Source organism: Coturnix japonica, chromosome 2 (assembly GCF_054131305.1).
Source record: "Coturnix japonica strain WE chromosome 2, WE-NBRP24, whole genome shotgun sequence".
NCBI lineage: Eukaryota > Metazoa > Chordata > Aves > Galliformes > Phasianidae > Coturnix > Coturnix japonica.
The window spans coordinates 100,571,174-100,597,776 of record NC_140664.1 but is presented as its reverse complement, the minus strand read 5'-3'; the positions used below and the strand labels follow the sequence as shown (position 1 = coordinate 100,597,776).

The following is a 26,603-nucleotide window of genomic DNA, read 5'->3' as shown; positions in this document are numbered from 1 at the left end:
CCTTAGAAGAGTAGACAGAAGAAACAAATAGAAGTTGAGAAGGGGGGAAAGGAAGGAGGTTTCTTTTTCTTTCTTATTCCTGCAAACATGGGTCTCTAAAGTGGCAGGAACGCAGTGGAAAAACTTCCTCTGTTCAAGAAGCCTTTTTCTAAAGAGAAAAATGAGCAGAGTGCTGTTATAAAGGATCAACACTTAATCCCTTTTAACTCAATTCCAAAATTGGATAAATTTACTCTGCAAGCAGAAAAATTCACATGCACTGAATAAAAAGACTTGAAAATGTTTCTCCTGAGTAACTCAGAAATTAAAAGAAAATACAGCAGGTAGATTTGATTAGCATCTTTTTATTAGATGGCAAGCTATTTTGCATCGGTAGATTCTTCCAGCTTACACAAGCATTCTTGGATTGCAAAGGACTCAATGAGATTAAATAGTGGAAGTGCATTTAAAGGTTTAACAAGAAGGCATCACATCATGCTCCTTTTCATTCAGATTCCTCACTGAAAGTGTTTTCACTGAACAGCTACAGTTGTTGAATCCGAACTCCGAAAGAGTTTTCCTTGTATACAGCTGTATCTTAAGATATGTTTGTTTCCCAAGGATGCCAATTGTTTTTGCAGAAGTCTCTTGAATGTAAGTTTGCTTAAGCAAGTACCTTATACACATTTCTGTGCACAGTGGAAGAATCTCACTTCGTACCACACATTCCACAAAGTTAACGTGGAAGGATTTTAAGATTAAATATGTTTCCCTGTCATTCACAAAGACAGTCTTAAGTTCCAAAGTAGTAATTTAACCCAGGAAAAATAAGTTTTCTTAATAGTTTTATATAAAAATAGCAATAGAAACTACCTTTTCTTTGAGCAGGTTTCTATCACCTTTGTCCATGTTCCAGGAAAATGTTTGGTGATAAAGCACTTTTTAAACTGAATGTGTCTCCACTTGATGAGTGTCGAGAAATTGCTTTTCCACCTATTAACAAAGTCTCTGCTTCTTTTATTTCCATAGCTCTCTTGTAAAGTTCAGCTGCCTTCTCAAAATCTCCCCCTTCGTAGCTTGGGAGAAGAGGAAAACAAAGATGAAATAAACAAATAAAACTTGTCTGTCAGTTCATTCAAACTGACATGCAAACAGTGCAATCAGCAAGTGTAATTAAGGCTCCCTCCTTTCCTAATACACAAGTCCAATATATTTCACTTTTATCTCCTACCTTTTATAGTGATATGATTTTATAGGGCTAAGGCATATAATCTTACCTGAGCACAGCCAAGTTCTTCAGAGTTTCTCCCACGCGAGGATGCATGTGACCAAAGCTGTCTTCATAAATCTTTAATGCACGTTCATAAAGAGGTAAAGCTTCAGTCTGCTTTTTCTTTGGGAATAAGAAAGTTGGTTGTTATAAAAGCGTATTACTTTTGTTACTGCCTTTTTTACCTACATAGTAGCGACACATCCTGGGTAGAAATTCTTGTACATTCAACAACCAATAAAAAGGGTGACGTAGCACTGGAACAGGCTGCCCAGGGGGGTTGTGGAGTCTCCTTCTCTGGAGATATTCAAGACCCACGTGGACGCCGACCTGTGTGATGTGGTGTAGGGAACCTGTTTTGGCAGGGGGGTTGGACTCGATGATCTCTAGAGGTCCCTTCCAACCCCTACAATTCTGTGATTCTCAATATTGCTGGTAGATGAGGGTGATAATTGCAAATGTCAAAGCCACAAGCTTTCACTTGCAAATCCTATTCCCACTGATCAGTTCCCAGTTAGGATATGGTCCTTCTAGGCAGTCTTGAAAACCTCAATATTTGTGCCAGAAAACTCTGAGTTACCAAACGCTCTTTAATTTTACCTGAAGCAGCTTTAATCACTGATTAAAATCGATGTGCAGATTGCAAAAACAAAGAATACAAGAAACAGCTTGCTCCCATTGATACTAATTAAGGAATCCAGTTGACTGCATTTCCTTTAAGTCTCATATTAGTTGTAGACATTATAAAACAAATCAGCTGTGAAGGCTCTCAGATTTTTAGTTACAGCGTCACAGCTGCTGCAGATGGGCACTCTTCATTATCGGACACAAGTTACAAAAGATTATGTTATCCAGTGAGTCATTAAAGGAGCCCAAAACCAGAATGCTAAACACATCAGACACCACCAACTTACCATCTGACAATAAAGAACAGCCAGATTCACCAAAGCCGTCGCTACACTGGGGTGTTTGGGGCCAAATGACTTCTGTCGTATTTCAACAGCTAGTTCATACAGAGGAACAGCCTTGTCAAGCTTTCCCTACAAACAGCACAGCAAAAAACAATTCGATCATCTTGTATCAAAATGATGAGGCTAAAAATATATTTTAAACAAAAAGCTTGGAGAATTCTAACTGTTTCCAGAATAAGGGTTTAACTTTGGTCAACTCATAGTTATATTCCACACAGATTATTCACTGTGAATAGTTATTAAGATTAATTTTCCAACATACTGAGCATATTCAATTCCAGCTAATGTGTTTCTCAGCTACATCTGCTTCTTCCTTTTTATTTCATTTTCTCCCACAAGAGTCTAATCCAGAAGGCTGTTAAAAAGAATTCTCAGCTGTACTTTTCTCAAGTAATTTTCTCCATTTGCACTTCCTCATTCTGCCATTAATGAGAGCAGAGACCTTATTCTTTGACCTAAGGTGCCTAAATTTTATTGATATGGGAATGGGAATGTGGCTGCCTTCACTCAGGAGCAGTTTTCAGATTACGTAAGTGCTGTTTGCACTATCTGCTCTGGAATAGCGGTGATATTCAATGCCAGAACTCAAATACAGCTGGCAAGAGCTTCCCCTGCTGCAACAAAAGCATTAGGTTTTAAGCAGGTGAGAAATCATCCATTATGGTGAATACTGGGCATGTAAGACACTGAAGACATCACTCACAAATGATTTTCCTTTAAGCAAAGCGCGTCTTGAAAAAGTTAACGAGCTTTTTGGAAACAAAGTCCCTTTGACAAGCATCTTCTATACAGAGACAAAAATAAAACAGCCCCACCCCTTCTGGATGGAAGACTGCATCACTGCAGGCCCTAACATCATTTTAGGTCATGTGAAAAGATAACAGGGTTGTACTTTACCATCTTTTTGTACAGCACTGCCAGGTGTTTCACTGTGTAAGCCAAGGAGGGATGGTCTGGAGCCAATGCTCTCCTCCTGATGTCCAAAGCCTTTTCATAGAGTTCCTCTGCCTTCTCGTAGTGCTTCTTCTCATTGTACAGGGCTGCCAGATTGTTCAGAGACTGTGCGCAGTCGGGATGGTTGGGTCCCAGGACTCTTTCTCTCATTTCCAGGGAGCGCTTCAGAAAAAGTTCTGCTGTCCTACAGAACACATTTGTGGAGCAAGATTTTAAAGCTTTTAACATCTGTACAGGCTGATGTGACTGAAACAGAATAAGCTCAGTCTCAGAAACTGTAGAAACCATGCAGGCCAACCCTGCTAAGAAGAGAGATAATTCACATTTAAGGGCAGAACCTCCATGGAGAACTGAAAAAAACCAGTCTAGAAGATTTCAGCAAACATTAAACTAACCCCATGACTTCTTCATGATCAGGTTATCACATCTATCATTTATGATGAGCTAGATTCTTATAGTAGAATCTATTTGGAAGGGACAAAATGGAAAAGACACTATAATGCCAACACTGAAGCATTTTCCAATCAAAAGCATTCCTTTAATGTCACTAGAACAGCGTACTACTATTATGGGTTTATAGCACTTCCTCTACCACAAACAATGAGTGATCCCCACATAACACTGGCAGCATCCATTATAACTGGGTATTTTGTCATCCTGACATACACACCAATTTTGTGTGACTTTGGTTCCTATGAGTGTAGTTTAGTAAATCAGAAAAATTTATTTCACACTAGGAAGACCATTTATGCAGAACTATACATTCAACTCTAGAGCTCTAACACAGGTGTCAAAAGGTGTTCTCCCTATGCAAGGGGCAGAGGATGAAGCGTGATACATAGCAACTGCTACTGACACACCCTTCTGCCATTGATTTCATTCTTATTGTATCAAATCATCAAAAAATTCAATCCTGGACTCACAGATTCAGAAGAGATACACAACAGCCATTAAAATTACTTCAGCCTTCACCAGAACAAGGTTTATACTTTCACTCGCATGTGAAACAGCAGAGATATGTTTACTCTAAAAATTGGTTGTGCTGTACTACATTTGAGCAATGTGGAATTCAAAATGATTCCATATGAGATCAAATAGATATTAGTCCTCTATGATGAGCCAGTTTCATGTGGCTTCACGAGGGCAAAATAAAACAAGCATCTATTTTCAATGGCTGTTTCAAAACCAAGGCCTGCACTGTAAAAATCCCACATTTAACAGGGATGCAGATTCTAAACTATAATATATTACTGCTGTCTTCCAAGAACTACTTGCAGCTTAAACATCAAATAGAGGGAGAACATAAAAACACTTTCAGAACTTACTCTTGTGTTTTTGCTGTGCCCTTTCCTTTTTACCTGGAAAGATTCAGTTCAGGAGAGCAGGGCATAACGTGACTCTACGCTTCACTCATAACACCCATCTCTAGACTGCGTGTGGACAGAAGAAATCACTAACCATGTGATCAGAACTGCACTGCACATGGCACTCCCCTTCATCCATAATCCTGCTTATTTCTACCTGCACTTAGAGAGCAGTTGTGTTGTTCTATCCTCCTTTGCCCTTAAAAGACTTGAGGATAACATGTACTGTGAATAAATATTTAACTCACGACTTCTTGTAATACTGGTAACTTAACTGATGTGAAGAAGACCAATCCTGATGTCAAAGAATGAATACTACAAAGGACAGTGACAAAAATTCTGAAGCTGAGAGAGTATATATTTTGAGAGAGAACTGGTACTTGCAAATAAGGCTAGTTAATTTTAACCATGAAATATCAGTTCTGAATGCAGGAAATAAACCCATTTGATAACAGAATTTAGTGGCACCAAGTCTAGAAAATATGAGTGAATTTCACAGTAAACAAAAACAGATTGAACCACAGACATCACCATAACCATGTCTGACCAGGTCTCTAAATTTAATGCTAGTTCTCCAGACTTGGCTTCCATGTGTGATCTAGGAGAACGCTCAGTGGGGGTGTCACAAAGAACACAACTTACTCAAGATTATTTTGCAGGTAATAAAGGACTCCAAGCTCGTTGAGGGTTCGAGCATTGTCTGATGTATCCTTGCCCAATGTGAGCTCTTCCAGTTGCAGGGCTCTTTGACGTAGAAGAGCAAAGCCACACTACAGCAAAACACAAGGAAAGTCAACCATCAAAGTGTGTTACTGAAGGCAGAAAATTAAAAGACTCAGGTTTTACATCAAATGAGGAAAACAATTCTACTTAATTCCTGTTCTCAAGCTCAATGGCATTCTGCTTATTCACAGTCTAACGGCAAGTTTCACCAATCATGCTTCCAGGAAACTTAAGTTACTGTGCTGTAAAACATCTCTCTTTTTTGCTATATCAAACATGCTATTTTATTTAAACTCCACAGTTCAAAAAAACCCATTTAGATGAAATCCTTAAGTTTATAAACTTAAAAAAAAAATCAAGCCGACCTCCTATCTTAAATGCCATACAAAGGTTCTTTAAAGTATAACTTGAGGTTTCACATGGACCTTAACTGACAAGCTAATGCTTAACAACACACAGCTGACACAGGAAAAAAATAATAATAAATAAAAGTAAAAAAAAAAAAGAAAAGTAAAAATAGGGAAAAACCTCAGCATGGCACATAATTCTGTTACTGAGATTATCCATTGCTATATGGATTTTGTTCCATAGTATTTGTAGGATGAAAGCCTCTGTTATCTCTGGAGAATACCTTTCTCCATTGTGGTTTTGACAGCTAATTCTATCGGCAGTAATTCTGCAGCCCTAAAATGTATATACAAGCTTATTTCTTTTCCACTTCTCAACTCCATACCAGTTGTCCTGATTCATCTCCACTTCCAGAGTAGTTTAAGGGCAGTTACCAAAGCCACTGCTATGCCACTCACTACCTATGCCTCCACTTATCAAAAGCATTTTAGCACCAGGTTTGTCAGCACTGCAGACACACTTTATCATCTATTTAACAGAGCATTCTTTCTAAACATCAAACATTTCCTTACCAAACTGCCTTTTCGTCTTGCTGCTTTTTGGCGTATTTTGAAGGACTTTTTCCTCAACTGCTCAGCTTGTTCATATCTGAAAACAGTTATTCACAGCATTAAGAGAATGCCAAATGTAGCTGGGTGTTCTGAAAAACTTTTAAGTTATTTAAGTGTATAAGGAGAACTTAAGAATGTTGGGGAAAAAAAAAAATCACTCTTTTTGTTCAATATAAAGAAAATCCAAAATACTTGGGGCCAGACAATGCTCCTCCTTCATCTGTGACTTATTAGAAGTTTGTTGAAATACTAAGCGCAGCAGCTGACCTGTACTGCACGGCCTGCTACAAGAATACAGAGGGTATGCTCACTGTTGAAGTTAGGAAACTCTAAAAATTACTACAGAAACAGTCTGTTTTCAGGAAGAAAATATCTGCAAAGTTATTTTTGTAGCACTTTGACATTAAAGAAAAACACAAGCATAGTCAATCTTACTTGTTTTGCTTTTGGTACAACATGGCAAGAGCATCAAGTTCACGGGCTACCCGAAGATGTTCAGCCCCATAAGCATTTTCAGAGATTTCCAGTGCCTGTTTATAGAGCTGTTCAGCATTCCCAAACTTCTTCCACTGAACATAAACTCCCGCTAACTGGTGAAGTGATTGTGCCACCCTTGGGTGGTCTGGATCCAACGCAGTCTCTCGAATCTCCAAAGACCGCTGCAAAGGAGCTACAGCCTGTAACAATGAGGTTCAGAATATGAACAGCAAGCAACACTTTGTACACTACAATAATTTAACAGCTGCAATGGAAAGCACACAGTCAGCTCTGCTTAATTTGCCTCCTTGCTGTTACAAGTCTCTAAATGTACTCACCTGACTGAGAAGACCTAGGTCCTTAAGAAACCGTCCCAGGGTCTCATAAAGATCAGCCAGGCAGATCATACTTTCCTCTCCCTCACAGCTTTTTTCATATTCTTTCAGAGAGTCAAAATACTCAGCTGCCATAGAGCTCTTATCTTTCCCAACCAGCTGCCAGTAACTCAGCAATTCTGCAAAATGTCCCCTGTTTTAACAAGGAAATAAGAAGCTCATCTTATCTCTGACACCTCTCTCTTCAGATTGACGCTACGTTAGAAGAATAGGGCCATATGCATGAATTTTCTCTTAATGCTACAATCTGTTGAGGCTGTTGCTGTTTAACAACTCAAGCCTCAAATTTACGCCTTTACCAAAGCCCCAGTTATAACAGAAATGAAAAAATACATGACATATGAGAACAGAATCACCAGTGTATTACCATTTCAGCCTTTAGTATTTCAGTTCTTTCAATCTGTATCTATCATTTTCTGATTTATACTCTAAAGTAAATAATTATCAAATACTTCATATTTAATGTGCTTGATGAGAAAAAAAAATACATTGAAGCATTTACACCCCCCCCCAAAACAGTGGCTAATTTTGTACCTTTTGTAAAGGTTCTGGGATACAAAGAGATTCAGAAGACACTTGTGTAGCTTTTGCTTGTCACCTTGCTGTTGGAAGAGCCAGGGAAGTTCATCTGCACTTCTCCACGTCACTCGGTCTCGACTATTTAAAGAAAAGCCATAAAAATATCAATGGACACACCTAATACTACTCATCAATGTGATGCAAAAAAAGGCAAGTATACACGTACCATGCCTGTATGTTTAAATAGACAGACTGCTATGAGACCTACGTGCTGTTTTCTCACATCTTCAATCCACTGTTACCTGAGAGAGACCTGGAACCTCCAGGAAATCATAGGAAGTTGTTCCTCTCTCTCCCATGGGCTAATATGGGTCTGCCAGCCTAACTGTAGCCCAGAAACACTGACCCTTTGGTGCCTCCTTTCCCTGGTACACTGTGGCCCTGTTGGCCTGCTGCTACCCAACTCATGCTCTGAGCAGCAGCACTCCACAGCTGGGACACTGACTAGGGACTGCAAATGCAAACCTATTTTCATTATAGGCATCAACTTGTAGCCTTTCTGCTATACTACTGGATCTCCTCTTACATATGTGCCTATTGCTTGCTGAATGCAAAGTCTCTTGTCTCTTCAAGTTCCAAGAAACCTCAAATTTCCTAGCATTTACTAGGAGTTAAAAATCTACATGGGGTCAGTTACCACAAAATAACAAAAGCAATATACATTCACACCACAGATTATAACATGGTAACATCTTTTCATGTGTATTTCCCACCACGGTCCTCGATCTTTTCCAAGATTAAGAGACAATATATCAATAATAAACAGGTCAAATGACATCGAGGGTTCTGTAGGGTTATTTTGCAGCAATTACTTACAAACTGGGTCAAAAAGGTATAATGAAGAAAAAAAAATATCCAGGAGGTTTAGCACGTCTTGAGGAATTACAACCTACCTTAGTTGCATGGTGAAATAGTCCACAAGTTTTTGTCTATAGGCTGAAATAATATTGGCACCTTCTTCCATATACTCTAATCTCACCATCTCCCAAGCCTGAAAGGGAATACAATTGAGAGATGGAGTACGCATCTAATTTGTTAAGTACAAATGACATACAGAGAACTATGAAAGAATTTACTTAATCAAACAAGTCTCATGTTGCATAATCTTCCTCCAAAGGCACTACAAATGTTGTTGTGCACTTATACCGAAGACCTGGTTATCCAGATAACATTCTCTTCTCCTTCAGTTCAGCTTGTTCATATGGAACTAGTGCTTTCTAAGACAACTGAGTTAACATCTAATAGTCAGAAATTTCTGAAGGCTTGAGATGCCACCTTTTCAACAGCTCAACAATACTGACCACCAGTGGTAACACAGCTATAGTACTTCAAAGTAATTCTAATATCAGGGGAAAAGTTAAGGAAAACTGAATGAGTAAACACAAACATCAATAACTGTGTTATTAATAATAAAAGAACAGCAGGGATTAAGAATGTCACAGGGCAAATGAACAGCTTAAATTTTAAGAAAGAAAAATTAATTCTGAGTTTAACTAGCCATAAAGTTGAATGAGCAGAAATAGACTGAAATGTCTTTCTTATCTACCACAATGCAGTCAAGACCAGATTCTGGACAAAAGCTTTTGCACTGGCAGAATTTTACTTGCACATCTTTAGAACTAAAAAAGTTACCTGGAGATGCTGGAACTTGAGCAAACCACAGCCATATGTCAGCAAACACATTTTGTGCAGGTTGTGAACGAGTGAAGCTAGCACTGCAGAAGACAGCTCAGGATACAGTTCCATCAGCTCAGATTCACTCACACCATTGTGGCTAACACCAATGACACACAGTATCTATGTAAAAGCAGAACAATCATCCTACACAGTTAGTCTGCAATATTTGCAATATATCTGAGCTCTGAATTCAGATATATTAAAATACAAAAGAAAACATTGGGCATCACTGTGTATAACTTTATACGCCAAGGAAAAAATGCTACCTACACAAACCCTTTCCTCAGTGTTAATGGTTTAATATTCTAAAAAGATGAAGCACCAAATAGGAACATTAGCTGAAATCTGAAACAAACAAACGGTTCCTTAGATCATCATCTCAACCGCTTAGAGAAAAAGTAAATCCATTGCCACAAGGGACTTTAATCCAAGTAAAGCACACTGAAGGTACTGCCAGAACTGAAGAACTTCTTGCAACCATCAAGTATCATGACCTAACTAAAAAACAAAAGTTCCACAGAATGAAAGAATTCTGTAGTCAGGAAGAGGAATCAGTAATTGAACATACTGTGCCCTATATTCATAGAACATCGTGTTTTGATTAGACTTACTGTGCTCAACCCTTTGGTCAGGGTATAAAAGGAAGTGTTGATTCTATACCACATCTTAGTGGAAAAGTTTTGTTTTGCTCTGTGAGATAATGATTTACTTTAAATTCAACACAGAGAAGTTGTATGTTACACAACAGCTAAAATTAGATTAGTAAAATTTTCTGTCTATAGTTAATAACACAACATTCCCTGAATTACACATTTGAACATACATAAGTTAGTTATTATTTCTAATTTATGAAAGAATCCTTACAGGAAAGAATATATATTTCCTCTATCAATCGTTTTCTGCTTACCTCTCTCAAAAGCCCCTTCTCTTTGTCACTGCACAATGATTCTTGAATTGATCTCAGAACAAGCCTGTACAAGGACACTGTGTCTTGGCACTGGAAACACTGCTGAAGTGTTTCATCAATATTTCCTGCACTTCCAACACTGAGAAAATGGACAAAAGGAACATGGCTTAGCATATTAAATTTGGCTGAGCAAAACAAACTACCAAAAAGATCTACCTCAAAAATGTTCTGAACTTCTATTGAGTTTCAAAGGCTCACAGTACCTGGCAAGATTAAAATCAAAAGAGTTGAAATTCCTGGAGCCACCTATCTGATTTCTCTAAGTAACTGCAACATTTTTATTTCCAAGAAAAAGGTACATTGCTGCGTTCTTTCCTCCAGCAAGCACACAGAGTAAGAACATCAGACTGGATAAAGATAAAACCACATGCTGCCGTTTCACCTCATGCATTTACAAGGCATGTTTTCAAGAGCAATTAAGCATTCCAGAACATAAAACAGCAACAATAAAGAAAGAAAATCAGTCACCCAGAGTAAATTATCATCTTCTGGGAGCCTCTAAATTATAAATGGGATTTTCTCAACAAGATGAAGTCTAGGTTAATAATAAACCAGTGCACTTGGACATATTCTGTTGCACAAGAGGGAAGATTAATTTTCTGCACAGCAGGAATTAGAAGTAAAATACCATGTGAGGGATGTTAAACTAAGCAAACACTGAACTCTTCTTTAGCCTTAAAATCTATGAAGCAAGCTATCTGGTACATCAGTAAATACAACAGATCTGAATTAAACCATTTAACAAAACAATAACATAATTCTCCAAATGCCACTAAAAGGCATTAAGGTAATTGTCATATCTAGAAACTAAAGGAACAAAAAAAGACAAGAAAAACAGAAGGATACATTCAGAGCTATATGTATTCACTTAGTATCAAAATGGCTGAGATGATATGCATCCATTTACTCCCATTGCATTTCCAGTCAGTGATGTGGGAAAACTTCAGACACTGTTTTGCTGTTTTTCCTTAGAAGGATGCATTCTATATTATGTGACTGTTTCAAAATGCTAACAAACCTACTGACAACCTTCTAACCCAGTAATGACCATAACTGCAGGATCATCTGTACCTACCGAGCAATGGTTTTGCCCAATAGAGTGACATACAAAGCGTTGCAAGTTGTGGCAGAACGACAATGTCTCTCAAGCTTCTTCTCCTGTAAGATTTTAAACAAAATCTGTGAGCTAAGATAAATCAGCCGCACCAATAAGAAGCTCATGTTTTGACAAGAAAACAAAAAGTTCAAATGTGTTTCTTCTTATAATATTTGATGATTATGACATGAAACTCTTCTTTTCTAGATATCAGAGCATGCAAGTTAAAGTTTCCCTTCTAGTTTAATATTAGAACAATTAGGATCTAATCATTTCATCTCTAAAGATGAGGATTACCTCACAGCATCGATCTCCAAGGCAAAGAGGTAAAATAACTTTTCCCCACTTAGTCAATCATTGTTACATTACCATGCAATACTAAATCTTTTATGAGTTTAAAATGAAAGAATATGTTTACAGCAATATGTGCAACCATACAGTTTTCCAGTTAATAATTTACACTATTCCATCTGTGCTTTGATGCCATGAGCCACGACGTAAAAAAAAAAAAAACAGCGTAAAAAAGAATAACCTCAAACTACATTCTGATTTGAGCAGTCTTACTTAGCTAAATATATTACTTTCTTTTGGCAGCTGTACTTGTTTCATCTTTCCATGTTTTCATTAGAAGTTTTACTAAAGTATTTTAGAAGAACTGCAGAAGACTTGCCTGCTCTTTAGTCAGTTTAACATTCGCAGAGCTACATTCTGCACTAATGAGAGCTTTAACGTCCTTGGAATTCAGTGGATCAAGATGAAGGGTAGGCCACAACCTTTGGTAAGAGAGAGCAAAATTATAGTCCAGACTTATTAGATGGCATATAAAGAGTGGGAAATAAAGTACATCAAAGTTCCATAGTTTTTAATGATTGATATCAAATCAGTAATTGAACTTATTCTCTGCTACTAAGAAATTCTAATCATCACTAGCCAAATTTCCACTTCTTTTTTTCTAAATCTACATCACAATAGTGTGCTTCCTGATATGCATGTGATTGCATTTAGTATATTTTCCCATACAGTCACATGGATAAATCCATCAGAACAAAACAAAAACCTGGTTTCATAACAAATAAAACTGCAGTTACATTGAAAAGCTTCCATGATACTCAACAGTTGCAAAACCTACTGTACTGTACTGATTACAATTCTAGGCCTTAAAAATCTGACCACTTGCTCTTCAACTAGTAACTTTAATTTAAAACAACTACTTTAAGACAAGCTATCTTGAAACATCTCATAAATATAACATACCTCCAAGCCTGTGGACATGTTTCTACATTCACTGATACAATCACTCTCACGTTCACTGGCAGCGGATCTATCAGCCATTTCATATGCTTTTCAGCTTGCTTAAAAACAAATTTTGATTATTTAATACAAATGCTCAAAACAAATGCCAGAAGTTGATAGGTTTCATTCATCACACAGCTTAGAGAATGGAGTATTGAGATCTCCAGCGCAGAACTACAAATTGTTCACAATCTGATTCTTGAAATAGTACCAAATGATCCAGTGAAATCAGTGGGACTGAACATTAAATAAAGCAGACAGAACACTACTGTTAACATATTTATCTCAAAGACTGGGCTATTTGCATACCCAGTAAATAGTTCACAGTGAAGAACTTTTACATAAATAGTATATCTGGGCTGCTCAAAAATGAAGGTGTTAAAAAGGTAATAACAAAACAAAAAAAAAACCCCCACAACCCACAAATTTCATCTATGAAACTGAAAGACTTTTACTTCATCTGCGCTTGCACTTACTCTATATGTGCTCATTAGACTAAAGAAAACATTAATGTTTCTGCTATGCAGACATAGCTGAACCTTTTGCAATAATCAACATTACTTTTGGATTGACAAATGCTAAGCATACTGAAAATATACCTGTATTTGGTCAATAGAATCGATAATTATAATTATGCTGCCTTGATGACGTGCAGAAAGTTTCTCCAGCCAACGGGGAAATTCTTCCAGAAGTTTAGTAGGATCCAAGGTCAGAGGTGACACTAACCAGGAATGTTGCATAAGCTGCAGAATTATAAACAAATACAACAAATTCTACCTTAAAAGTCAACTATGAGTTTAATAAAGATCCACAGACATAAAAGGAAAATAAAATGTGTAATGTTGGGGTAAATCTGGTCAAGTTCACTTAGGATTCTTTTCTTCTAGTTAATACAGAACACGGAATATTTATTAAATTAATTGTATAATTCTACAAAGAGAACATGAATTTACATAACGGACAAGGGATCTGGAGACTTAAAAGGACTTCAAAGTTGCACAGGTTAAATAAAATACATGAGAAAATTGCAAGGAGCACATAATTTATTTCATTTTCCTAACTGAAGGAAAAAAAAGAGTTCAGACCCTGGCACAAAAACACTTTATTTCCCAAATATCTAACCCAGTTGCAAAATAATAGGACATAGGAGAGAGACTGGTCTAAGAAAAAAAACAGTGCCAACTGGCAAATCTAGCCTCAGGCTTCTACAGATATATTTGGGATACTACCTCCTTCTCTGACAAAATAGCAGAAAAGTTCGGAAGAAGCTTATAAAGCCGTATAAGCCATCAGTATTTGTCACTGGAAGTATAACTATCACAAATATCCCAGAGAAACAATTTAAGGTATCTTTATTCCATGCATAGTGTTAGATTTCCCCCCTTCTATAATGTCTTACACTTTCATTGCTCTTGATGGATGTAGAAGAGCCTGTAGAAATTTCCCTTTTGATCTACACACAGACACTGGCACTTTCCAATGAATCATGCAAAGCAGAGTATGTAATAATACAACATACCTTTAAAGTAAGGCGCTTAATTATTAATGCAGATTCTGAACTGGTTGACATGGGCCTCCCAACAAAGTGATAAAGAATCAGAGTGTTTGGTGAATGCTTCTGCTGCAAGTGAATCCTACAGAGAGAATTAAAAAGAACAATTAAACAACAACAAAAACACCAAAAATAACACTTAACAGACTATTTTTGCAAATGTAACTTAATAATCATGAGTTTTGCCAAAAGCAGTAGAATGACTGAGCTAGGGGTGTTCAGTGTTCACCTTACAAAATGTCAGATGTTTTCTGATGTGTAATTGAACCTTTCATGTCTGTTATCACTTTTGCACCCGCCAGCACCAGTGGCCATTAACAACTACCCTTTGTGGCACTGGATATTCACATAATACTGAGCTTTTTAGAAGTAATGGCGCTATCAATTTATTTTATGACAGCAAATCTTGTCGTAACCTAGAAGTGACTGTAAAATGTATTGCTATGATAAATTATTTGGTCTGATCTTTCCTTCATTTGAATGAAAAAGACTCCAAATGACTGTTTTTGGTACAAGAGAAGGGCAACGCTATGAGCTACTGAAGCCATCTATGTATGCCACACAAGGACATCAGAATCAGGGAGCTGTTAAAGCCAATCCAGCTACTCAAACATGGTAAAACTTTCCAGGACTGTTTCATAACATCAGTGCTTTACAAACATCTTCACTTTTCTTTTTATCAAATTGATACAATATTTTAAATGTAATGGAAACATTTCTCTTAAATTTCATAAAAAATAAAAGACTTTTAAAAGGGAACGAAAAACAGGGAAAAGGAGGGGAAAAAAAAAGATATAAGAAAAACTGGAAAAAAGATAAAGGGAAAGGAAAAAGAAAAGTTAAATTTTAAAAAAGTACATTACCATTTTGACAGAAGGAGAGATTTCCCAGAACCTGGTCCTCCTGATACAAGCAGAGGTGGAATTGGTGCTGGTGCTGCTACAAGGTCATTTAGACGTTCAAAATACTATTAAAAAGATATAAACATTATAAACATTTTGCTGTTTAAGAAAAAAATATATTGCTTATTACTGTATACTACCCAAAAACTAAATACGTGTTCAAGTTTATTAAGATAGAGAAATAAACACTAAAATATAGCAAACACAAAAGGAAACAGCATCTATAATGAAAGCTTAAACCACAAGGTCTACAATCTCTTGTTTTTTTTCAAAACCTGATATAGTTAGCACAGTTCTCCAATTCGTTGCCAATATATGAACAGCAAAGTAAAAGAATCAGTACTACTAGTAAAACTGGGATCCTAATTTATATTAACACAGAAACTGAATCCCTACACTACATCACTACATCAGAGAATGTTGCCTACATCAGATTTGATGCCACTTACTTTCCATGACTTCAGTGTTTTTACTTTCTACATTCTATTATAATTCCCCTGCACGTATCTGTTCTTGACACCACACTAACAACGCCTTAAAAAGTATTTCCAATAACAAGGTAGTACTGAGTTATTCAGAATCTCTTTACCTTTAAGTTTACTGTTATTTTCAAATACCTCTGGTTGCATAATGAGACGAAATCTTTGCATTAGCCACCTGCAAAAACCCTAGTGCCAGATGTCAAGATAGAGCTCCAGTTTCCTTCAAAAAAGGACATTCAGAGCTTTTCCTTATTGACATTCAAAGTCTAAGAGGAGGACACTCAAGTTCTGGCACACTATTCTAGTGCTTTTCCCCTGTATAGCAACAACAACTGCTTCTTCATCAATGCCATTCAACAACAGGCAAACTGGCATCTCTCCCAGAAAATAAATATGCCATCTACATAAGGCATATGGTCTCTCCTAGCCTAAGGAGTAGCAGCCACAAAGATGCTTTCAGACACAACTTCTTCAGTAGAACTACATCTTGCCCCACAAGAGAGGGAAATGAGTGATGGCTTCCTCTGCATCCATATACATCTCCAGTGTACGTACTTTCTCAAATCCCAGCTCACATGTTGAATTAGAGGCTTGCTGAAAAGCTTCCATCTGTTCCTGTTCATCATGCGCATCCCACAGTACATCTCCAAAAACTTCTTCTTCAGGAGCAGTGGACTCTTCCTTATTACCCAAATCTTTGCCTTCCAGTTCTGTCATTTCACAGCCCAAAATATCCTGAGGGAAACAGAATAATGTGGAAATAACTGCAACTATAATTTTTAAAAGTGTAGATACATTATGGTATTACTCTCAATGCCAGAGTGTGTGGGTGTCATTCTGCTAACATCAGTATGTTCATTTCCTTTCATACTGGCAGGGATTTTAAATGTTGAACAGGCTATTATATCAAACAATCACAGGTCTCAATAAACTAATTTCACTCTTCAGCTAGTGGAAGCAAAACACAACACGGACGGTTAAAGAGAGAATGGGCTACACAATCTTTAATTACTCCATGATAAGGAGCATCACTTCAACAGAAAATTTAGTCCAATGCTTGACCCCTTGGACCATGTTATTCCTGCTTCTTTGCATAAAGGCATTGCTTAATTTTGGATTCTTTCTTTTTCCATTCCAAGTTTTCCTTGCTTGCCAGGTACTAGTGATGTAACACAAAAAGAATACCTGAGTTACACTGAATCAGCATATCACAATCATACCGACAGCATCTGAGATCATAAATCTGAGTAGGAAAAGAAGCTGCAAAGCATCAAGTACCCTACCTGTTTAATTATCTTCTCCACACAAGTATAGATTTCATATGTTCCTTCCTCCACATCTCCCACGTGATCAATCCTCTGAAAAAATAAATGATGAAGCATGACGTAACCCTGAATCCAATTGGGAATAATATTTAGGACTTAAAACATTCCGCAACACATTTAAACTCAATTCTGTTGTACTTCTCAGGTAAGACTCACTTTGCTTAAGAGTTTAAAACTTTGGCATTCAGTCTCAATCCAGCTGCTCTCAACTGTCCTCTCTAAAGAGGGAGATCTATTTCGAGATTCAAGGAATCTCTCTGGAGGTACATATATGCCTTCAGTGGCTGCAGAGAAACCTTAGTTAAACACAGCTTTAGCGTTTTACATGGCTAAACACAGATGAGAAATTCCACCCCTATAACACAGGGATTTTTTACAGTAAAAATACAGCGGGTTTTCTTTCCCCTGCCAATGAAAATTTCATAATCTTCATAAATTTCAGATTCAATTCCTACTCATATAATGAGTATCCAGAGCAATGAGCGTAATATAATTTCTCTGAAAATCTTAGACTACTAACATTTGATCTTATTCACTATAGGAAGGTAAGCCTTTTAAAATTTAACAGCATTTGAAATACTATACCTTTGCTTTGTTCACATGAGAAATTTGCTCAATTAACTGCTGCACTGAGTCTGAGCTGACTCTGTCATCACCCATTCTGTGGTAAATCAGACGGGGTTTTTCTTCTGGATTTTTCAAGAAGGCTTCTTCACAGTCTTCCAACAAACAACTAGATTGGAAATCAGCATTCTTGTGCTATATTACACTGCTGTAGTAAATAGCTCAATCAACACAAGATCCGAAGATGGGTTTCACTGCAAAATCTAATTCAAAAGTCATATCTATTTACAACAAAGATAACCAAATATTTCAATTGAGTATTTAAGATAAATGCAGAAGCAAAGAGCATGTAAAAGAGAAATTTATGCTACTTGTACTATAATTATGAAAACTTTATTAATTTTTATGGTTAATGCTTTGTAAATTAAAAGTGCATTGTCCTGTCATGCCAAAATGCAGAGTGAAAAATAATTGCTTTGCATGGAAACAAAATTGGGATTCACATTAACAAATACCATACTGTATGCCCTGCAGTCACCTCTCTGAAGGCCCTGTCTTATTCCTTGAAGAAGGAATGCACATTATAAGGAAGAGTCCATTAGCATCTGAGATGTAGGATAGTCTCTAGCCAATCTCCAAAGCACTCAGTATGTGTGAAGGAACTGATTCCATGGATATCAAACCAAGCAGTCTACTGCTGTTCCACAAAAGGACCTATGTAAGCCGGGGATGCTGACAGTAGCAGACAGGATTTTTCAAATATTATTTTCTTCATATGAGCACTATGAGTTTCATCACAGATTTTGTGAGAGAAATAAGTGAATACCTTTGGCAGAAATACTATTCTATGTTTTTGATGACCTTTGCTGTTTGCTTGAGTTTTTTGTTGTTGTTTTTTTGGTGTTTTTTTTGGGGGGGCGGGGGTAGGGGCGGGAGGGACGGGAGGGAAGAATAAGGGGAGGGAAGAATTTATTCTCAAGTACTTGTGACACACATATGTAAAGCTAGGTTATTTGGCAACAGTGCTCCCCTGGGGGGGCAATGGCCCCTCAGCAGCTGACACTCTTTCTCAGAGCATAAACATGTGGCAGCTGTATCCCAACTTCTATATGAAAATAAAATAAAATAAAATAAAATAAAATAAAATAAAATAAAATAAAATAAAATAAAATAAATAATCCATAGTACCTGGCTGTTCCCTCGTGTACTTGACTACTGTAAACCTGAGCTAATACTGTCTTAAGCAAGCTTTTAGATCTCTGGGGAAAGATGATTTACTTACAGAACCAGCAGGTCTAGTTAATATAAGAGCTCTAATAATGCAACAGCTGTGAAATCTTCAATTACAAAATCTAACCCCAATCCAAAACCTAATGCATATCACCACTTACAAAAATTTGCTTCCATACAGGCATTTTGGAATGATCATTCCATGAATTTTTATATTACATTTTCTAATCCTTTTTCATCTCTTTTTCAACAAAACTAATTCCCTTTTCCCCCAAACCACGAAAAACAAATTTTCTGCCCAAACTTCCCAAATGCACAAGAGAAATAAATAGTCCTAACGCCACTAATGCAATTCTAACAATATCTTCAGCATTTTTCATTTAGTGAGTTATGTTTCTTTGTTTAGAAGATTAGGCAAATACAACAAAACACTGAAAAAAAATGGAACATGTTGCACCACCATTTGTCTTAAAACATAAGTTCAGTAAATCCATTTGTAGAGAGTTGGTGTATTTGTAGAGAGTTACTGCACAGAATGTTGGTGAAATCAGTCCAGAAAGAAGACAGAGACTAAAGATTATAAGAGACAGAACAAAAGCAAAATACTATGGGCAGGTGTAAGGATAGATAAGCAAATGAAAAACACTGAAGACATTAATGCCAACCAATTTGAATTCCTAAGATTCCAGCAATATGCCTGGCAGAATTCTTGGAAAGCAAAACGTTTCCTTATTACAAAGACATATTTTATGCAGTATTGTAACAGAATCTATAGACACAGGAAAAGTAAATGACAACAAAATCGACACATTATCTTAACTGTTTGCACCAGTAAACCTAAAGGTTGAAGGAGTATCACTTAGAAGACATTATCTCAGAAATTGTACTCAATTAAGTACCACAGACAATTTAATAAGCTATGCATTCTGCATAAGTTACTGATTTCCATTTGCTTTCCCAACCTGGGAAATACTCACCTTGGCAAAGTTAAATGTAGGAGTAAAATGACTAATGAACTTTTTTCAATTTCCCATTTTCGTACTTCTTTAAAATGATTTTCATTTGCTGCTGGAAAATGAACAACTTGAAAGAAGTAGCCCATTGTTTCACAGATTCTTTGAAGTTTTGGTGAGTAGTTCTGAAAGCAAATTTGAACAACTGCTTTATTTCTAAATCTGTATAGAATCTTCTAGATAAACCTCATAATTTTTCTTCTATCTTATTTCTTCCCCTGAATTCCTTGACAAGGCTTCCTCTGAATTCACTGAACTCAAGATAGTTACCAAAACTCTTAAGAAATATTAGAGAAATTTCTGAATCAGTATCAAAGGGGAAACAAAACGTTTGTCGGGTACTCACTCTGATGAAGATTTCCACTTCTGGTTGAGTCTCATCAGTGCTAATAATAAAACACCTCACTGTGTTACTCCACAGAGAGTGGGAAAACAGAGGAGTAACCTGTAATATACTGGCAACAGCAGCATCCCAGTCATCTGCCAACAAAAAAAAATGAAGTCAAAAGATCTCCATATCTGATTATGCTCGATAATGGACAAGTAATCATCTCTTTCCTCTTTCTGATCTGCATGTATTTCAACAAGACCAAGCCAGTTAATGAAGGTGAAACTGGGAAGTGCCTCTTCTTAGGATAGAGGGCACAGTGTTCTCTACCTGTACAATATGCCAATTCACTACAGCAGTAACAAACTTTAACTTTCCTCGGTTCTTCTGCTTGTGGTTCATCATTCTTTGAAGCCTGAGACACATTTCCCTTTCAGTACCAAATAGTTCAGTGGAAAGATAAGTACAGGAAGCTGGAGCCATTGCAGAGCAGTCTCTCCCCTCCCACTCTGTAGGTAGACTTCTGAACCAGAGTCTTAAGGACCAAATTAAAAAGGGAGGAACTGCCATGCAGGGAGGGTTCCAGTGCCACAGCAACAGTAGGGAAAAAGAGCAGAGGAAGGCAAATTGCAGGAAGCAATATGGGAAACAAAGTTAAAAAGTAACAATTACTGATAACAAAATGTCTAACACTAATTCATAAAACAATGCATATATGTTTGTCATGCCATCAGATTTCAACGAATTGAATCAAAAACTTTGCAAATCCAATGAGAAAACAGGAATATACTTTATGCTAGCACCAAAATAACAGTCACAGTCAGGAAGTTGAGAATTTTAATCAAAATGGAAAAAAAGAACCACAGTCAGCACTGGAAGAGAAAACTATCTTCCTTAATCAATACATGGAATGAAGTTGGTTTTGGTTTATTCACAACTGGGAGCTGTTCACTGCTGTTTGCTAAACTCAGTACTGCACATACCATAGCTACCAAGTATATTAAACACAACTTGGCATGTTCATAGGGTCCTTTTATTTTTACAAGGAAGTATCTCAATCCTTCTGCCAAATTATGTAGGAATGGATTAAAAAAAAGACACAAGCGCATACTGTGCCTACAAAACAGTCCCGCATTACTTACCCCTGTTTATATTTGCAAATGGTCCCTCAACATCTATAGAGCTGTGAGCAAATTCAGGCCCCCTGAAAGACTGTTGAAGTTGCATCATACTGCCCATGGATGGCTCACTTCCCAAAGCTCCTCCATTCCAATATTCAGATTGAGCGCCAGCAGCTAAAAAACAAATAAACAAACCAAAAAAACCATTCATGATCACAAAACATGGCAAATTATCAGTCAAATATTTGAGCTGATATCACCTGTCACAAGCTAGTGAACATCATTCTTTCTTTCACCTTTAGCAGAGAATGCTAATCTGAAGTGAATAGGAAGCCATACTACTAAAGGATGAGGTTATTTGCTGTTACTTGTTATTACATACATTGCTCATATCAGTTGGGTTCAAATGCTGTCTTGGATGATAAATCAGGAAGACTGTTTACAGTATTGATTCAGTTATTTGTTTACATCACAAAACTGACAACTTCTGTTCAGGAAAGTTCCAGAGCTAAAATAGCACAGAGGAGCTCTGAAATATATCTTCTGTGTTTTGTGAGACAGCATTCACAGCATCTCTTCATAATATGTATGAATTACACTTCTATCAAACTATATAAACTACCAAAACATTAAATATTCTTTAATGAAGGTAAACAGAGAATTGAATAACAGTTAGAAAAACATAAGGGAAGTGTGAATTCAAAACTGAATTTAAGACAAAAGGCAGAAAAAAAACCATCTATACCACTATGGTATATCAAATGGGCAATTGGCATGCAAAGAGCCAGTCAATGCATTTTGAAATATTTCTAGTTTCAAAGACCACATATTTATACTGCCACCAAGATGTAAATGATGATGTATCTTAGCAAGCAAAGCAGGACAAGGGGAATGGTTTTAAGTTGAAAGAGGGAAGATTTAGGTTGGATGTCAAGGGGAAGTTCTTCACTAAGAGAAGGTTAGGCCCTGGAACAGGCTGCCCAGGGAGGTTGAGGATGCCCCGTCCCTGGAGGTGTTCAGGGCCAGGTTGGATGGGACCCTGGGCAACCTGATCTAGTAAATGTGTATGTTTGGTGGCCCTGCCAGGCAGGGGGGTTGGAGCTTCATGATCCTTGAGGTCCCTTCCAACCCGGGTCATTCTGTGATTCTGAGATTCTGTGAAAGCAAATGTTGCACAACAACACTTGGACACAGTGTTTCCTCAGTAATCCTAGGTGTTGCAAGATGTAATGGTGGACATTCTTAACAGTGTCAAGATATTAACTGGCCACTATTCTTACTGCTGCCTTTCCCATCAGGTACACAGACAGATGATTGGTGACAGGTATATGTGAATCCACACTGTTAGCAGGTACCTAGATCATGTTTGTTATACACCTAACTCTGCTACTTTGAAAAGCACAGCAACTGAGACTGGCATCTTTCATCACAGACTAACAGACAGACTATAAGTCCGCCCAAGATTCCCTCTGGTTTCAGTTGTACTCTTTTGGATCCTCTGGAACATAATCTCCCAGATCTAGAATAAGAATACTTAGAAGAAATCTAGAATAGACTGGAAACTCAGAATTGTTCACAGAATGATTTTTATTCTGTTTTAAGTCCCTTTTCCTCTATTTCTTGACAGTGTGATATTTTCTTTTAAACTGATTAATTTCTGAGACCAGAAAATTGGGGCTTCCATAATATAAACTATATTTGCAAAGTCAGCTCCTTTAATCCTTTAAAATACTGTTTGTTGCTTTTCAAGCTGGATTAATAAGCAGAAGGCAATTTTTTGCCTTCTGTTCTACTATTCATAGACTTTCAGTCACATTACAGCACTAAATGCTGGGGATGAAATTCTCACCTGTGACATCTGTACAATTGTCATCAGAATCAGATTCTTCAGGATCAAACACTTGGATTCCTTGGGCCTGGAGTCTCTGAAGTTTTGCTTCTAGGTCTCGTTTAGCCCTCAGTAAGTCCTGAATCTCGTTTTCTTTTGTTTCTCTAAAAATCTACAAGTGGAACAAAAAAAAAACAAAACCAAAAAACAGAAAACAAAACCAAAGAACAGAAAACAAAACCAAAAAGTAAGTTTGAAATACAAACTATTATCTTTTGAAATTCAATATCAGATTCCTGAATCTGAAGCTATTTACTACTTTCAACTGTAAAGATAAGTTTCTAGTATTCATTTAGCAAGAGAAGAGGGAAGGGGAAAGGGAAGGGGAAGTGGAAGGGGAAGGGGAAGGGGAAGGGGAAGGGGAAGGGGAAGGGGAAGGGGAAGGGAAAGGGGAAGGGAAAGGGGAAGGGAAAGGGGAAGGGAAAGGGGAAGGGAAAGGGGAAGAGAAAGGGGAGGGGAAAGGGGAGGGGAGGGAGAGGAAACAGGAGGGGAGGGGAGGGGAGGAAAGAGGAAGGAAAGAGGAAGGAAAGAGGAAGGAAAGAGGAAGGAAAGGAAAGGAAAGGAAAGGAAAGGAAAGGAAAGGAAAGGAAAGGAAAGGAAAGGAAAGGAAAGGAAAGGAAAGGAAAGGAAAGGAAAGGAAAGGAAAGGAAAGGAAAGGAAAGGAAAGGAAAGGAAAGGAAAGGAAAGGAAAGGAAAGGAAAGGAAAGGAAAGGAAAGGAAAGGAAAGGAAAGGAAAGGAAAGGAAAGGAAGCATGGGAACGTAAACTAAAAACAATCAGGAGCCTATAAATGAGAAGAAAAACAGTTCAAAATTATCTGATGTTAAAATTTTACCATTTTGAAGCTTAGCATACTATTCTGAAAGTTAGGAGTCCACATTAGTTTGGGAAGTTCATTAAAAATGACAAGCATTTTTCCTGACCCTTTAAATTAAATGTCTTCTAAAATCACGGAATGTGGTAATTTCCTTCAAAGGTTCTCTTTTACTTTTCCATGTATTTTTAACATTTACATATAATCTTGTATTTAGTTTTGACTAGAGTGGCAATTTAAATTTCCTAAAATAGAAATCGGTTGAGTATTCCAGATGTCCTATTTTAAAATATTACCATCACAAGAGGAAGGAAAAAAGAAACTAGATTAAAATAGAATGAGATTAAATCCTCTTCCAGTCTCATTTTCTTAAATGAGGTCAAAAACAGTTCTCTTTTGATGTATCTGCTAAATATGAACACCTGCTATAACTAAAGATCTAAAAATCTTGAAAACAGTGCAAAATCAAGGTCTGTTTCCCCATGTTAAATGGTGGAAGTACCCTCATAAGAAGCAAAGGAAAACCAAAAGTATCAGTTCGACTTTTCCATAAAGTAGTACAAATGCTTTTATCTTGAATGGTCTCTCATATTTTAGCAGCCAAAACAGATGCACCAATACACACTGCAATGAGTTAGAAGTCTTACATTGCTAAATATAAGTAGATTCAGAAATACAACTCTGTGTTTACACATTTCTTCCGCATGTGCCAATTTGAGGCCCACATTTTCCTGTCACTCTCGGGTATGAAAGTTGCAAGGATCTGTGTTGGAATAACACAGGAATTTAGTTTAAGACATATCTCTGCATAATTTACTTCAGTATCTTAAAAGCTTTTTTCTGCTTTTTCTCTTAATCTTACAGATAAGTTTTGGTGGGATTACCTTGAAGGAAATAATCAGCTACAACCACAATACCTCAATCTTTTTAGGGCAGATCTTCATGAAAACTGGTCTGAAGAGATTCCCTTGGGGAATGAGACTTAAGTATCAACTTACTTTTGATCATTTTCCCAAGAAAAGAAAAGTCAGGCCATACCTTGAACTGCCTTTTGACCTTATCTCGATCATGTTCAAATGTGGCAGCTCTCTCCATGGCTTGGTATTTAGCTTCTAATGCGCTTTCTTTCTCTCTCAGTATTTTCTGGTAAGTCTTCTGAAGTGCCTGAAAAGATCGAACGCACCGTTTTACTGAGAGAATGGCAACTGGCAATAAATGGTTTTAGTTTACTTCCCAGCCTCATCTCAATATGATGCTCACATCTCTATGCTGAAGGCAGGGTTAGGTACCTCTATGCTGAAGGCAGGGTTAGGTACCATTTTTCTATGCTGAAGGCAGGGTTAGGTACCATTTTCCTCTGTCACCTCATCTCAATATGATGCTACCCCACAACTCTTCTTACACCAAGGAGATGCCAAGCACCACACAGCCCTGCCTAGAGAGAGGCACGACGACTACCAGCATGGCACAGGGATGCGCACCGCTTCCCTGCCTTCCTTGGGAAGGATGAGCCATCACAATCTCACCTCCCTGCCACAGCCTTCCAAGTGAGCAGCACAGACCCAGTGGTTGGGGCTACCTGCAGCTCCGCTCGTAGCCTCTTGTTCTCCCTGTCCAGCTTGGCCTCCTTCTTCACCATGGATGCCACCTCGTTGTTCTTGCTGACGCGGAAGATCTCGTACTCCTTCTTCAGTCGCTCGTACTCGGCCACGCACTCCAGCTCCTGCACCGAAGCCGTAGACTTGAAGCTGGCCCCGATCAGGCCGCCGGGCCGTGAGGCGCCGACGCGCCGCAGGGATCCGCGGAGCAGCCGGGCTTTGGGCTTCACCTCCACCGGGATCTCGCAGGCCTCGCCGCCACCGTACGTGTCCTCGATCACCTCCCCGACCCCGCTCGCCGGGCTCACCAGCGACGACGCCGTCCCCATGGCTGGGGTGGGGGGGGTTAGCACTGAGGGGAGGTGCCCGACGGCTGCTTGCCTCCTATCCCGCCCCGGTCGCCGCCTCTCAGCGCTCCCCCGGCCCGGCCGAGCCGCAGCGCCCTCCCAACCCGGGGGCCATGGCTCGCTGCTGGCGGCCGGACGAGGAAGGGAGGGCGAGAGGAAGCCGCCTCCCTCTTTCCCTCACTCCCGCCCCGTCCCGCTCGCTGGGAGTCTTCCCTGATGGAAGGGAAGGGCTCCGCAGTGGGAGAGGACGCGGACTCCTCAGACACGAACTCGGCGGACGGGAGTGGGAATGTGCTCCTCTGAGACTGTGCTTTAGGAAAAAAATAAACAATAAAAATAAAAAACAGGAGCTAAACTGAGATATGGCAGAGCAGGCAAGCCCAGTGTGTGAGTTTATAATAGGATGAGGCACTGAGGGGAACTATCTTTCACCACCTTAAAATAGTTGACTTTTGAATCATAGAATCATTAAGGCTGGAAAATACCTCTAAGATCATCTAGTCCAACCCATCACCATCATACCACCAAACCGTGTCCCTCAGTGCCACATCCACACGGTTCTTCAGCACCCCCAGGGACGGTGACTGCACTACCTCCCTGTGCAGCCTGTGCCACTGCAGCACCGCTCCTTCTGAGAAGAAATTCTTCCTAATATCCAACCTGAACCTCCTAAGGCACAATCTGAGGTTGTTCCCTCTCATCCTATCATTGTTATCTGGGAGAAGAGGCCGACCCC

The 26,603-nt window shown here is 38.3% G+C and overlaps 1 protein-coding gene across 3 annotated transcripts; it reads right to left on the bottom strand.

Annotated features, from left to right (window-relative positions):
* Nucleotides 1-324: 324 nt before the first annotated feature.
* On the bottom strand, nucleotides 325-26,013 carry NPHP3 (nephrocystin 3). Of its 3 annotated transcripts, XM_015854073.3 has the most exons (27): nucleotides 25,502-26,013; nucleotides 24,961-25,086; nucleotides 23,071-23,221; nucleotides 21,243-21,395; nucleotides 20,119-20,252; nucleotides 19,737-19,897; nucleotides 17,551-17,698; nucleotides 16,924-16,998; nucleotides 16,196-16,375; nucleotides 15,120-15,223; nucleotides 14,224-14,338; nucleotides 13,304-13,447; nucleotides 12,666-12,763; nucleotides 12,082-12,184; nucleotides 11,391-11,473; nucleotides 10,256-10,394; nucleotides 9,304-9,468; nucleotides 8,565-8,662; nucleotides 7,627-7,749; nucleotides 7,036-7,225; nucleotides 6,656-6,897; nucleotides 6,182-6,257; nucleotides 5,181-5,308; nucleotides 3,118-3,358; nucleotides 2,164-2,289; nucleotides 1,257-1,372; nucleotides 325-1,055 (listed from the first exon to the last, which is right to left on the bottom strand). In XM_015854073.3, the coding sequence occupies exons 1-27, from the start codon at nucleotides 25,847-25,849 to the stop codon at nucleotides 875-877; spliced, it is 3,948 nt and encodes a 1,315-aa protein (XP_015709559.2). In that variant the 5' UTR covers nucleotides 25,850-26,013; the 3' UTR covers nucleotides 325-874. The 3 variants fall into 3 exon arrangements, 2 of the variants coding, with proteins under 2 accessions (XP_015709559.2, XP_085394362.1); XR_014942927.1 differs by lacking the exon at nucleotides 7,036-7,225; XM_085538236.1 differs by lacking the exons at nucleotides 20,119-20,252; nucleotides 21,243-21,395; nucleotides 23,071-23,221; nucleotides 24,961-25,086; nucleotides 25,502-26,013 and having other exon boundaries at nucleotides 17,551-17,734; nucleotides 19,737-19,831.
* Between the last annotated feature and the right edge of the window lie 590 nt (nucleotides 26,014-26,603).

Excerpts from the sequence above, each read along its gene's own strand:
- NPHP3 (XM_015854073.3), bottom strand. The coding sequence starts at position 25,849 with ATGGGGACGGCGTCGTCGCTGGTGAGCCCGGCGAGCGGGGTCGGGGAG. Across the intron at positions 21,396-23,070 it reads CAATTGTACAGATGTCACAG|CTGCTGGCGCTCAATCTGAA; the intron begins GTGAGAATTTCA and ends TTTGTTTTTTAG. Across the intron at positions 5,309-6,181 it reads CAAGACGAAAAGGCAGTTTG|TGTGGCTTTGCTCTTCTACG; the intron begins GTAAGGAAATGT and ends GTTTTGCTGTAG.